At 37.8% G+C, this 15,733-nt stretch overlaps 1 protein-coding gene across 2 annotated transcripts in view; it reads left to right on the top strand.

The window, feature by feature from the left end:
• The window catches only part of LOC126470331 (peroxisomal acyl-coenzyme A oxidase 3), a 200,056-nt gene that overhangs the window by 146,417 nt on the left and 37,906 nt on the right, over nt 1-15,733 (top strand). For both annotated transcript variants that reach the window (XM_050098130.1, XM_050098121.1), the window contains exon 4: nt 10,162-10,317. In XM_050098130.1, coding sequence (XP_049954087.1) covers nt 10,162-10,317 — 156 coding nt within the window. The remainder of the gene's footprint in view (nt 1-10,161; nt 10,318-15,733) is intronic.

Raw genomic sequence — 15,733 nt, 5'->3', positions numbered from 1 at the left:
TAACTATTCAAAAAAGCAGATAAAAATTCACTTGTCGACTTCCTGAGAGACACCTCCACTCATTTCCAAATTAATAATCTAAGTGTAGACCAGATGTGGCTTAACCCTTAACTACTATCGACCGTATCTCAGACCACTACTAATTTTTGTGTCGAGATATTTCTCACACCCCTGCAAAGCCAAATGGACTCTTGCGTGTACCTTCCTATTGGCTGTCAAGCTACACGTGCCGGCATTCTTGCATTGTTGCTGCTCTTTGTTTCGTAATTATTAGCCTTGAGAGGTCTCGCAGACATACCATAGTGTTTGCGTGCCGCGTTTTTATTGCATGCTACTGTTTCTCCATGGCGGCGAAAGCTGGGCCTTCCGTGCAACATGTGTTATGTGAGACAGATGTCTTCACTTGCAAGATGAGCCTCGGGACACCGAAAGAAGAATTCGGAAATCGAAAAATGTATACCTTTTGCCCTCCTCGTCCGAAGAGGAAAACAAGGTATCCATGTCAACAGTGTGGTGTTCCGATTTGTTTGGAGTGTTCCAGGAAGGTCTGCGTGAAGTGTTTGCAGGTGGAAATTGACTAAAGTATGATTCAGTGGCACATGAGAACAAGTATTTAGTTTTTTACTTGTAATTTTAGAAGTAAAATGTGGCAAAGTTTCTCCATTCATAGACTTATGGACTGAAACATTCGCTCTGCATCGCAAAGAGAGTTATAAACTGAAAGCTGAATTCGCACACAATTTATCGTAAGTCATGCAGGATTTTTCCACCTAGTTATATTGCCAATTTGTAATATAATCCCTCTGATGAAAATCTGTGAGTAGAGAGCTAACTATTTGCTGTTATTTTCGTAACTCATTAAATAAAAATATACTCCAGATTTCGCTTTGTTTTAATTGTCGGAGTGTTTAAAATATAGTAGTGCTTAAAGAAAATCAAATTTCTACAAAGGCCACCTCTAAGAAGTGTAATGAATCACTGGAAGTCAAGAAACTATATATGTTCTGCAAAATTCTGGTTTGATATATAAAATAGAAAAATGCTGTCTGTGAGACCCCTCCATAGTAATTGTGTTCCTGTGAATGACCATAGTAGTTGAGGGTTAATTTCAAAGAAATAGTATCGGCAGCAATTGAGAGATTTATACCAAATAAATTACCAAACAACGGAGCTGATCGTCCTTGGTACACAAAACGGGTTAGAACACTGTTGCAGAAAAAACAAAACAAACATGCCAAATTTAAACAGATGCAAAATACCCAAGATTGGTGATCTTTACAGAAGCTCAAAATTTAGCACGGTTTTCAATGGGAGATGCTTATCACAGTTTCCACAACGAAACTTTCTCGAAACCTGGCAGAAAATCCATAGAGATTCTGGTCATATGTGAAATATGTTAACAGCAAGAAACAATTGATGCCTTCTCTGCGCGATAGCAATGGAGATACTATTGAAGGCAGTGCTGCCAAAGCAGAGTTACTAAACACAGCCTTCCGAAATGCCTTCACAACAGACGACGAAGTAAATATTCCAGAATTCGAATCGAGAACAGCTGTCAACATGAGTAATGTAGGAGTAAATATCCTCGGAGTAGTGAAGCAACTTAATCACTTAATAAACGCAAGTCTTCTGGTTCAGACTGTATACCAATTAGGTTCCTTTTGGAGTATGCTGATGCATTAGCTCCATACTTAACGATCATATACAACTGTTCGCTCAACGAAAGATGCGTACCCAAAGACTGGAAAGTTGCAGAGGTCACATCAATATTCAAGAAAGGTAGTAGGAGTAATCCACTAAATTACAGGCCCATATCGTTAACGTCGATATGCTGCAGGATTTTGGAACATATATTGTGTTAGAATATTATGAATTACCTTGAAGAAAACAGTCTATTGACACACAGTCTACATGGGTTTAGTAAACATCGTTCCTGTGAAACACAACTAGCTCTTTATTCACATGAAGTGTTGAGTGCTATTGACAAGGGATTTCAGATCGATGCTGTATTTCTGGATTTCCGAAAGGCTTTTGATCTGTACCACACAAGCGGCTCGTTGTGAAATTGCGTGCTTACGGAATATCGTCTCAGTTAAGTGACTGGATTTGTGATTTCCTGTCAGAGAGGTCACAGTTCATAGTAATTGACAGAAAGTCATAGAGTAAAACAGAAGTGATTTCTGGCGTTCCCCAAGGTAGTGTTATAGGCCCTTTGCTGTTCCTTATCTATATAAATGATTTGGAAGACAATCTGAGCAGCTGTCTTTGGTTGTTTGCAGATGACGCTGTCGTTTATCGACTAATAAAGTCATCAGGAGATCAAAACAAACTGCAAAACAATTTAGAAAAAATATCTGAATGGTGTGAAAAGTGGCAGTTGGCCCTAAAAATGAAAAGTGTGAGGTCATCCACATGAGTGCTAAAAGGAACTCGTTAAACTTCGGTTACACTATAAATCAGTCTAATCTAAAAGCCGTAAATTCAACTAAATACCTAGGTATTACAATTACGAACAACTTAAACTGGAAGGAACACATAGAAAATGTTGTGGGGAAGGCTAACCAAAGACTGCGTTTTATTGGCAGGACACTTAGAAAATGTAACAGACCTACTAAGGAGACTGCCTACACTACGCTTGTGCATCCTCTTTTAGAATACTGCTGCGCGGTGTGGGATCCTTACCAGATAGGACTGACGGAGTACATCGAAAAAGTTCAAAGAAAGGCAGTGAAATAGGGGAGAGAGTGTTACAGAAATGATACTGGATTTGGGCTGGACATCATTGAAAGAAAGGCGCTTTTCGTTGCGATGGAATCTTCTCACGAAATTCCAGTCACCAACTTTCTCCTCTGAATGCGAAAATATTTTGTTGACACCGACCTACATAGAGAAGAACGATCACCATGATAAAATAAGGGAAATCAGAACTCGTACGGAAAGGTATAGGTGTTCATTCTTTCCGCGCACTATACGAGATTGGAATAATAGAGAATTGTGAAGGTGGTTCGATGGACCCTCTGCCAGGCACTTAAATGTAATTTGCAGAGTATCCGTGTAGATGTAGATGTAGATGCTGTGTGTAGCAGTTACTTTATATAATATAAGGCACATATTTTTTCATGTGTTGTTAGCTTTCATGTGACCCTTTTACATATACTTTATTGTAAAAACCGTTTGACACCTTGTACACCTGATTGGCTATCATTGATGTAATCAGTGTGCAGAGGGTGGAGCATTGCGTATTTAAGCAGCAGCTGTATCACTCTCCTTAGCAGTTGGCATTTGTGGATGTGTAGTGCCTGCTCCATTCACAGTCACCATCTACATTACGGGTATAAGTTCTTCTTTTAGTTTTTGTTATATGTTAAGATGTCCCTCTAATTCTGTTGTATGTAAATATTTAAGTGTGGGCCTGAAGATGGTCTAAAACAGGCCGAAACTGGAAACGTTGTATTAAAAAAAAAAGTTTATTGTGGTTGTGACTGTTTATATTCAATTTTAATTGTAAGTAAACTGCTGTACTCCAGAAAAACATGTTCTCAAAAATTACTACAACAAATAAATTTTAATCTCTCTAGGGTTCCATTGAAGCACTTTCCGATCTGAGTATATTGGATAGAAATCCTATGAGCAGTATGCGTAGTACATCATATTCCCTTAAATATACATATTACTCCTAAATTTTAACTGATTACTCTTGTATCCGATGTACTCGAATCTAAAGATAATTCAATGGAATTGAAACCGGCCATTATTTTGAGAACGTGAATGTGAAATTTAGACAAAAAATACAATTTGTTGGGCAGCTGTTGATCGACGAGTTTAAAAAAAATAGTATGTCAGTTTTTGCATTATTATGGCAAATTTCTGTACCTTTTGTCTTGGGTATGATATGATGAGATGCAGTGCTGTGTCCAGCCTCATCTCTTCCAGGTGTCTCTCAGGTAAGAGAGTGCTGCCGCCTGTCTAGTTGGATATGACATCTGAATTCTTACATAAATTTATCTGAATTCTTACATAAATTTATCTGGCCTGGGCCAAGTGGTGCAAGATATTATTTTTGCCCCCACCAATTGAAGACCTTGTGGTGTACCAAGACATGACAATTTTGCTTCCCCTCTTGTTTTGCCATCTGCCTCCTTATAGTATTTTTAATTTTTTTTAATTACTATTGACATAAGTGAGTATAATCTCTATTTCCATAAGAGAGAAAGGTTGGCTGTCAGTTTACAAGAATGTAACACCAGATCTAATTTTGTGCTTAGTTTTATGTATGTAATTGGTTTTCTAATTTATTTCGACTATTCCTAGTTAGCAACTTTTGTTATAGGTTGAAGTCAGTGATGTTTCGTAAGTTAAATTCTATTGTTGATGTATAAACAAATATACATTCTGTACTAATTATAACATTTTGAGGAACAACTAATAGTATTTCTAAAGGATCTGTTTAACTCTATTCGAAAACATGTTAGCAAAGCCAGCCCTCAATTACCTACTTTAATCACCAAAAAGATTTATAGGTTGCTGTTGTTGTTGTTGTTGTTGTTGTTGTTGATGTGGTCTTCAGTCCTGAGACTGGTTTGATGCAGCTCTCCATGCTACTCTATCCTGTGCAAGCTTCTTAATCTCCCAGTACTTACTGCAACCTACATCCTTCTGAATCTGCATAGTGTATTCATCTCTTGGTCTCTCTCTACGATTTTTACTCTCCACGCTGCCCACCAATGCTAAATTTGTGATCCCTTTATGCCTCAGAACATGCCCTACCTCTCGGTCCCTTCTTCTTGTCAAGTTGTGCCACAAACTCCTCTTCTCCCCTATTCTATTCAATACCTCCTCATCAGTTACGTGATCTACCCATCTAATCTTCAGCATTCTTCTGTAGAACCACATTTCGAAAGCTTCTATTCTCTTCTTGTCCAAACTATTTATCGTCCATGTTTCACTTCCATACATGGCTACACTCCATACAAATACTTTCAGAAACCACTTCCTGACACTTAAATCTATACTCGATGTTAACAAATTCCTCCTCTTCTGAAACGCTTTCCTTGCTATTGCCATTCTACATTTTATATCCTCTCTACTTAAACCATCATCAGTTATTTTGCTCCCCAAATAATAAAACTCCTTTACTACTTTAAGTGTCTCATTTCGTAATCTAATTCCCTCAACATCACCCGACTTAATTCGACTACATTCCATTATCCTCATTCTGCTTTTGTTGATGTTCGTCTTATATCCTCCTTTCAAGACACTGTCCATTCCGCTCAACTGCTCTTCCAAGTCCTTTGCTGCCTCTGACAGAATTAGAATGTCATCGGCGAACCTCAAAGTTTATATTTCTTCTCCATGGATTTTAATACCTACTCCGAATTTTTCTTTTGTTTCCTTTACTACTTGCTCAATATACAGATTGAATAACATCGGAGAGAGGCTACAACCCTGTCTCACTCTCTTCCCAACCACTGCTTCCCTTTCATGTCCCTCGACTCTTATAACTGCCGTCTGGTTTCTGTACAAATTGTAAATAGCCTTTTGCTCCCAGTATTTTATCCCTACCACCTTCAGAATTTGAAAGAGAGTATTCCAGTCAACATTGTCAAAAGTTTCTCTAAGTCTACAAATGCTAGAAATGTAGGTTTGCCTTCCTTAATCTTTCTTCTAAGATAAGGCGTAAGGTCAGTATTGCCTCACGTGTTCCAACATTTCTACAGAATCCAAACTGATCTTCCGCGAGGTCAGCTTCTACCAGTTTTTCCATTCGTCTGTAAAGAATTCGCGTTAGTATTTTGCAGCTGTGACTTATTAAACTGATAGTTCGGTAATTTTCACATCTGTCAACACCTGTCTTCTTTGGGGTTGGAAATACAATATTCTTCTTGAAGTCTGAGGGTATTTCGCCTATCTCATACATCTTGCTCACCAGATGGTAGAGTTTTGTCATGACTAGCTTTCCCAAGGCCATCAGCAGTTCCAATGGAATGTTGTCTACTCCCGGGGCCTTGTTTCGACTCAGGTCTTTCAGTGCTCTGTCAAACTCTTCACGCAGTATTGTATCTCCCATTTCATCTTCATCTACATCCTCTTCCATTTCCATAATATTGTCCTCAAGTACATTGCCCTTGTATAGACCCTCTATATACTCCTTCCACCTTTCTGCTTTCCCTTCTTTGCTTAGAACTGGTTTTCCATCTGAGCTCTTGATATTCATACAAGTGGTTCTCTTTTCTCCAAAGGTCTCTTTAATTTTCCTGTTGGCAGTATCTATCTTACCCCTAGTGATATATGTCTCTACATCCTTACATTTGTCCTCTAGCCATCCCTGCTTAGCCATCTTGCACTTCCTGTCGATCTCATTTTTGAGATGTTTATATTCCTTTTTGCCTGCTTCATTTACTGCATTTTTATATTTTCTCCTTTCATCAATTAAATTCAATATTTCTTCTGTTACCCAAGGATTGCTACTAGCCTTCGTCTTTTTACCTACTTGATCCTCTGCTGCCTTCACTACTTCATCTCTCAGAGCTACCCATTCTTCTTCTACTGTATTTCTTTCCTCCATTCCTGTCAATTGTTCCCTTATGCTCTCCCTCAAACTCTCTACAACTTCTGGTTTAGTCCTTAATTTCCCACCTTTCTGCAGTTTCTTCAGTTTTAATCTACAGTTCATAACCAATAGATTGTGGTCATAGTCCACATCTGCCCCTGGAAATGCCTTACAATTTAAAACCTGGTTCCTAAATCTCTGTCTTACCATTATATAATCTATCTGATAACTTTTAGTATCTCCAGGGCTCTTCCACATATACAACCTTCTTTCATGATTCTTGAACCAAGTGTTAGCTATGATTAATTTATGCTCTGTGCAAAATTCTACCAGACGGCTTCCTCTTTCATTTCTTACCCCCAATCCATATTCACCTACTACGTCTCCTTCTCTCCCGTTTCCTACTCTCGAATTCCAGTCATCCATGACTATTAAATTTTCGTCTCCCTTCACTACCTGAATAATTTCTTTTATCTCACCATACATTTCATCAATTTCTTCATCATCTGCAGAGCTAGTTGACATATAAACTTGTACTAATGTAGTAGGCGTGGGCTTCGTGTCTATCTTCCAAAGGAATTAACAGCTTTGTCAAAAGTATTGTTTGCATAACTATATATGTAAATTTCATGATTTAAACAAATAATTCAGCTTAACCCTTTTAGTAGAAGAAATTGTTAAAAAGACAGAATTTTTTGATATATTTGATTAATTTAATGAGTTTAGTTTTAATTGTAATATGTGTAAATTAAATGTCGAACAGTGTGAAGTGCCTATTATTGTGATTATAAAAGGGCCCAATTTTTGGTCACGAGTCAGTCAGTCCACAGCTGAGTTTCAGGTGAGGAACCTGTGTTGATTGGAACAACAAGAACGTATCAGCTTAAACAGTGAAATAAGTGTTACAACAATAGGCCATGTGTTAAAGCAGTAACAGTGTCTGTTCCATACATACTTTTCTATTCTTAAAGAACTGTGAACTTCATGGTTAGGTTTTTACAGCTCGTAGATGTTCAATAGCAAACTATTGTAGCAGTATGTGGATGTTCGCCTGCTAACTATTAATGAGGCTTATGGAAAGTTAAATGATAGTGCATTGGGCATATAACTGTGTAATATTTGGGGGGTTTTGAACAGTGAAGGTAAAAGACTGTGTAACGCAACTCTGCAACGGTCAGCTACATCATTTACAGTAGACAGTAGTTGCATTTCCACAACCCATTTTTCAGCCAGAGCAGCAGCACAATATGTCAACACCGAGAACAATCAACAAAGAAATAAAGAAAGCAGGGTGAGCACTGGCACAACCGTGTGAGGGTTTTGGGAGCAATTTCCACGGTGCAGTGCAAGGCAAACCTTAAATCACTTAATGAAAGCATGTCTTCCCATCCAAATTTCATATTATCAGGTTTTTTCTGAGTATGCCGAAATAATAGCTTCCCAGTTAGCAGTCATATATGAGTGCTTGCTCAATAAAAGATCTGTACCTTAAGACTGGAAAGTTGCACAGGTCCCATAGTACTCAAGAAAGGAAATAGGAGTAATCCAGTGAATTGTAGACCCAGATTACTAACATCAGTTTGCAGCAGGATCGTAGAAGATACATGTGTTCAAACCTTATGAATTAATCACAAGAAAATGATCTACTGACAAAGTCTTTTATGGATTCAGAAAAAAGTGCTATCAAAAGGGGATCTCAAATTGATTCAGTATTTTTAGATTTTCAAAAAACTTTTGACACTGTTCCTCACAAGCAACTTCAAATCAAATTACGTGCCTGTTAGTATTGTGTCAGTTGTGTGACTGGATTCATGATTTTCTGTCAGAAAGGTCACAGTAATTTAATAACTAATGGAAAGTCATTGAGTAAAACAGAAGTGATAAGTGGCATTCCACAAGGCAGTGTTGTAGGCCCTCTGCTGTTTCTGATCTGTATAAATGTTTTAGGAGACATTCTGAGCAGCTGTCCTAAATTTTTCAGAGTTGATGCTGTCATTTCGCTTTTAGTAAAGTAATCAGAAGATCAAAAGCAATTGATTTAGACAAGATATCTGTATGACATGAAAAACCTGCCCAGATGGCTTCACTGTTAAAGTGCCAGTTTCGGGACGAGGTGGTGCGTCGGTCCTGGTTCGAATCCACACACCAGATTAACAAAAAGAGTCGATGTGCCAGCCAGCCAGCATGTGGTTTTTAGGTGGTTTTCTTGATCCCACTAGGTGAATGCCAGGATAGCTCCTAAGTCTCACAACAGATACACAATTCCCAAACACATAGAAAATTTTCAATCTTTTTCACATGAATAACACTGCACACAGGCAGTTGGGGTACACTATGATGTCCTGGGAGGAGATTGAAGGGGGTTCTGACAAAAAAATTATGTTGCCACCTTTTAAATTAAACATGCCAAATCCATAAATAAGCATGCCAACCCTGCACCGATGTGGGACAAACGCACAATAAAAAGAAGAAAAACCGTATGCTGTGGAAAGCGACAATTTACCCTAAATAATGAAAACTGTGATTTGAACCATCACATATGAAATTTTGTGGGAAGGGTGAACCAGAGATTGCATTTTATTGCCAGAACATTTAGAAAATGTGACAGGTCCACTAAAGATACTGTCTACACTTTGCTTGTCTAATCTTTGTTAGTGTGCTGCTGTGCAATATGGAATCCTTACTATGTAGGTTTGTCAGAGGAAATCAAAAAAGTTGAAAGAAAGGCAGCTCATGTTGTATTATCACAAAATAGAGGAGCGAGTGTAATGGATACGATGGACGAGTTGTAGTGGCAGTCATTAAAATAAAGGCATTTTTCATTGCACCCAGATCTTTTCACAAAAATCTCAAACAACAATGTTTTCCTCCAAATCCGAAAATATTTTATTAATGCCTGACATAGGGGAAAATGATCATTATAATAAAATAAGAGAAATCAGAGCTTGCATGGAAATATTTAAGTGTTCATTTTTTCAACATACTGCTAGAAACTGAAACAGTAGAGAAGTTGTGTGAAAGTGGTTCGATGAACGCCCTGTTAGGCTCTTTCTGAAGAAAATCAGTTGTTTTATTTAGGCTTGTTTGAAGGAGAGGAAGGGGGGGGGGGGGAGGGGTGGAAGAGAAAAACGTAACAGAAACCCCTTCGCTCTCAGCTAGTTCATCATACAATCGCATGTTAGTAACATACTGCGTACTGAGGACAGGAATGGTGACAGATTTCTGGGTACGTTTTTACATTTTCATTATATTGTATGCTTTCATTTTGTCGCAGTGATTGAGAAGGTTTGAGAGAGAGAGAGAGAGAGAGAGAGAGAGAGAGAGAGAGAGAGAGTTGGAAGAAGGTTCACACTGAGCAAATTTCAGGCAATTTCCATCAGATTAGTGTCCTTACCATTTGTGGCTCAAGTGGGATAAATTACAATAGTTTAGACAGATGAGCAATGAGTGGGAGATGGGGAGTTCTTTCTTCGTAAATATTAGTAATAATAAAATTGTATGACTGTACATGCAGGATTGTAATATAGTCTACAAAGTGCAAATTATGAAAGCTAGCTTCCCACAGTTTGTTTTGTGTTGTATTTATAATTGGATGATTTTTTATTTTTCAGACTCGATCTATCATGACAATCAATGAAGCAACAGCAGCTTTAAGTACTGATTTATCTGTGAAATTTGCCGCAGGAGTTGCACTCTGCTCAAACACCATATTAACACTGGGGACCGAAAGACACCTTCATTTCTTCAAAGCAGTTTGGAATGGTGAGGTATGATTCATTTTATATGCTAATTATCTATCGTATAGAAAATATTATGTGTGGAGTAATTAAAGTCAAGGTTTACTTTCAGCTGATGGATGAAATGTGGAGATATTTGTCAGTATCCTTAAAGAAGTACCTATTCAGATGTAAATGCTCACAGGCCACATAGGGAGAGTCACATTGTGTATTGTGGTTTGTAACGTTTCTCGTATGGTGTTGAGGCTATGAAACCTGTAGCATTATATCTGTTCGCAAGAAAAATAATTTTTGAAAGCTATCTGAGAATATTGTTGTCACTAAGTGCAGAAATTTACAGCTACAAGATTGTGCAGTGCAAATGCACAAAATTTGGCAGTAAAATGCACATGTTCGCAAATCAAAATGTGTTGTGTCACAGACGTCTTTTAATGTTCTGAATGCCAGGTGGCACATTAAATAAACTATCTCAGTATTGCCAAAAATGAATCCTCTTAAATTATATTGATTTGGATTTTGATCCAAAGAGTTAGAAAGATTGAGGCTACTGGAACTGTGCACAATTTTTTGTGTTAATTGCTTTTTCCTTGCTTAGTTTTTCCATATTCAAACTAGAAAGTATTGTGCTTGGTTTCTTTACTTGAGACAAAGACCTTCATTACACATTTGTGTCCTGCACAAATGAGTAACAGTTATTTTCTTTGTTGTAATTCCTTTTGAAATTCAAACCCTGAACCAATATGAAAGACAAACATTCATTTTAGGACCAAAATATTGGGAAAGTTCATTTAGTAGGCACGATTTTAAATGAGAGCAAAGAAGTTTGTACAGTGTTAAAGATTTGGGTTATCAGTGAGGAACAGGGTGCTAAGAAAACTGTGTGATGTTACCACCTCTGTAAATAAATTGAGTGATAAAGAGACATAGGGAGATGTAGAGATCGAACTGCACAGCCCTTTAGATACCACTAACTCGTAGGAGGTATACTGTATGAACAGCCTCTAACAGCACTGCAATATGTAGGTGAAAAGCAATGTCAAACAATGTAGCTCAAGCTCGTAATACTACAGTAAGCTATACTGACAAGACCTTGCCCACACTCAACTACATAATCTGTGTGACTTGAAGTAATCACCTTACGAACACAACAATGTCACATAAGATTTGTTGTTCAGCTTCTCTTGCTATAAATCCCACTACAGCTCGTTACGACAACACTATGTGCAAAAGGATCGACACACTAACACTTTTTGTGGTATGATAGGTTCAGTGGCAGCTACCTGGATATTAATTATGACAACACCTCTGGCTACCAGGATTCACTAAGTCCGAAAGATAAACTGCCACCAATGCTAGTATAAGTCAGCAGAAAAATATTAAATTCAAGAGTTTACAGTTAGCAGGAATGATGTATTTACCTTACCAAAAACAGCAACCTGTAGTGAAGCTTACTCTGTGTACTCTGACAACACAACTAAACACTTTCTTGACAGTGTAGGTACCAGAAATGACAGCTTTCATTTAAAACTGATGAATACTTCTTATAGATCCATTGCCTCTTGTAGTTGTTCCTCCTTTAAAGCTTCAATGAATAATCGTATATACAAGCAATCATTGTGAACGTTGTAAATTTTTATGTAAATTGGAGAATACATTCAAAAGGCAAAGATATAATTTAATATTGTTTATCTTTTTTTTGTCAATCAACGATAACCTCTATAAGTAGGACCTTGCCACACCAATTTCCTTAACTCTATTGAAATTTTATCATATTAAACCATGTCATCAATCTCAACCTTTCAGATTTAATTGTAATAACTTTTCATTTATAATTAACCGGTTTTCAATAAAATGTAAACTTGCTGTTCCTGTCTAAATAAAGATTAATTACCTTTCTTTTCATTGCAAGCTATTAACCAAACAATACTATTCCTTCTCTTTAATTTCTTTGAATGTTGCTTTTACCAATATTCCAGTCTGTTACTTTATTGGCCTTTAGATTTACTTTGTTATGAAAAGATATATTCAAGATAAGAGTTTGGTTGTTTACAGGTACAAGTCAGTATTTTATTTTACGAATGCGGGTGCTCTATTCCAAACCCCAAAAAAGCGGAAATTCAATAAAAAGAAGTGAAACAAAAAACCTAAATATCACTGCCACTTTTCAGCTATATGAACTTAAAATAATCAAACAAAATTCAACAGTTGAGGCGTTTTCTTCTGCAACCTACTAATCTTTAAAACTCAAAACCCAGCCCTCAATGATATCTTTTAGGGAAAATTTGTGTGTTCTCTAATAAATGGTTCTTGATTTGTCATTTACGAGCTATCAAATTCTCAGCAAAATTCCAAGTGTTTCTCAATAAATAACTATTACATAGGACAAACATTTTTCTTAATGTAGACTACACATTCAGTGCATACAACGAGATTTCTGGAGTTTACTATGTTACGATGCTCACGCTGAAGTCATACAATAAATCCTAACCAAATATTGCTAAGCCACTATTCCTCAGTGCTTGTGTACACGTGCACAACCACAATAATGCAATACAGTGCTACTATCCCTTAGCGTGTGCTTTAATCCTCAACCACAAAATAACCAAACAACTATATGTGAACACGTCTCTTTACATACACCAGCCAACGGAAAATCTCCCAAAAATATTGAAATATGGTTTGCCTACAAATGCGTGGCTATTAGGCAGCACAATGCACCATTAATAGTACATAAGAGAAACTAATCTCGCACTTCAATAAATTAGAGCTTTTCCTATACCTGGCGAGTCTATACTCTGCCAAAATTGCTGAAATAATCATTTTCTTCCCAAACTGATAATCTTCTCAAAATACCTTTCTAAATGATTTAGAACTGCTTTGAAAACACTTGCGTTCTATCCCCATTGCAGACTAATTCATGTATCATATGTGTGAGCCAATCTCATCATACTCGTGAGATGATCTCTCTCGAGGCTCAGTATTCGAACAATACTCGGATACTACTGTTGAGATTTTAAAAGGACAAACCAAGAACCATTCTATGTGAACAAACGTATCATGATAATTCTCTCTTTAACAATAAATGTTTTTTCTCAGCAGTCGCCGGCAAATGTTCGTTGCGGCCAGCTGCATCGTGGTTGTTACCTTTGTCGCATGCTGCGATTCAGCAATCAGCTGGGCCTAGCAGACTCGCTGACTTGACACGGCACAGCTTTTCTTGATGATCAGGTGTCACTTATTTATAACATTTTAACACAAAAATATAAGAAAACTGAATAATCAACTTAACAAACTCTTCATTCTTGTAGCACATAAAAATCGAAAATAAGTTGAGGCGATACAGACAAGTGATGCACTTTTTTCAGACTGAAGATGGTTTGATGCATTACAAGATGTAGCAGAGAATGGTATGAGGATTAGGCAGGGTATAGGGATAGATAGAGGGTAAGAAATAAGGGTTAGGTAACTGGTTTGTGGCCATCTGAGTAGGAGGGGACCAAGTAAAACGGTTTGTAGGTGTTGGGGCTGCAGATCAATGAGGACAAGTATTCTTGTCCCTGATTCCAGTTGCAGAAATGCCATCAGTGAATCTTGGCTATATGATATGATTTTTTATGTTTGTTGCCAAGCAAACAGTCCTGTAAGTTTCAGTGAACAGATTTATACAGACATATGAGGAGGCCATGCAAATGTCCATGGATTTATCTTAGATTTGTTTGTAGATCTGCCATTTGCAGAGGAAGATACCAGTATTTGTGTTGATATTAACAAACTTCACTGTCATTGTCTCATGCAGGAGAAGAAAGTTTATCAGTTAGTTAGATGCTTAACTTCTTGCCCTCTTTCTTTTATTTTAGATTTCTTGGTTAAGTGTGTTCTGCCCCATCCGGCCACTGAAGCCCTAACCATTCCACTGCTATGTGCTGGGCATGCCACAGTGCTGTAGAAGCACAGTGCATGTGTGCATTTTAGTCCTGAATGATTTTATTTGCCATGAATTGTCAGCACCGATTGTAGAGCAAAAAACCAGTTGAATGAATTGTTGTTTTCTAATTATTTATAAGTCTCAATGCTTATTTATGAAGTTATCTTGGTGGAGCACACTCTTTCAGAATATTTGACACAAAGGTCAACCCCAGAGTCGATGCACATGTATCTTTAAACATAACCTGTCTTATTTAACCCACTCATTTCCTCATGGCTACTTCTCTTTGCTGTTGTTGATGGAATGATGCCTGTTCACTCTTCGTGTTTCAGGCTGTCAAGAAGATTTTAAATACTGTTACATATCTTTTACATACGGTCACTCATGCATTTCTTACAATATTGTGATTGATATTTTATTTTGACTGCTGAAGCCATGGCTGCAGTTGTGCAGTCATCAATAGGTGGCAGGAGGAGTGAAATGCTTATTACACCTGCAGCTGCATTTAATACTGGGGACACTTCAATGCATAGGCAGGTTGTCTCACTGGTAGCAGCCATGAAACAATTTCCTTGAAATTAATTACTTTGCTCACAATAATGAGGGGGGCTATAGAAGTATTTGACTATGGTAACAATTAAACACAGAATCTGTGCATAAATACAATTCCCCACATGCGATAGTTTGAAAAAATATGAAGTGGCATGATCAAATAGGCTCAGTCATAGTAGAGAAGGTAGCAGGCTTCGCTTCATTGGGAGGATACGGTGAAAATGCAGTCACAAAATACTTGTACAATCCACCCCAGATTATTGCACAGCTGTGTGGTACTCAAACCAAGTAAGACTAGCAGAGGATGTTGAAGTCAGCACAAATGGTCACTGGTTTGATTGACTGTAGGAGAGCATCATGGGGATGCTGAAAAACCTGAATCAACAGGCTCTTGAAGATAGAGAGTAACCATTCCACAGAAGCCTACATACAAAGTTCAGAGAGCTACTTTTTAAGTGAGAAGGGTTGCCATATGTTCTGAAAATCAGGGAGATCAGGAAATTTCAAACCTGTCTGGGAAATATCAGGGAAATTTGAAAAAAAAAAAAACCACTGGAAATATCTCTTTTTTTTTTTTTTTTTTTTTTTTGGTCTCAGTAAATGAAACGGTTTATTTACTGAGACGTTTTGCATCGTCAGTGAGCTGAGCACATGCGCTGCCTCCCTACTTGCTCGTTACTACTGCATCTCCCCTTCCTACCACTCCCTTCTGCTCCCAGTCAGTGCTGCCACCACTTGTCACTGCTAGCTTAATAGCTGCGGATGAGAGGCAGGGAGGTGTGAAGAGTGGTTTGTTTGGATCTGATTCTCATACAGTGGTTGCAGTGGCTGGAGACGACGGTTGCAGGTGCATGATTCATGTCTGAGTGATTGTGTGAATGTGTGCGTGCTCTTGTTTTCTGACAAAGGCTATGGTGAAAAATTTAGTTCTAGGACTGTGATTATCCTCTCTATGTGCCTGTCTGTGGC

The sequence above is a fragment of the Schistocerca serialis genome, chromosome 1 (assembly GCF_023864345.2).
Source record: "Schistocerca serialis cubense isolate TAMUIC-IGC-003099 chromosome 1, iqSchSeri2.2, whole genome shotgun sequence".
Taxonomy (NCBI): domain Eukaryota; kingdom Metazoa; phylum Arthropoda; class Insecta; order Orthoptera; family Acrididae; genus Schistocerca; species Schistocerca serialis.
Note: the sequence above shows the minus strand (reverse complement) of the source record. Positions and strands in the feature narration are given on the sequence as shown.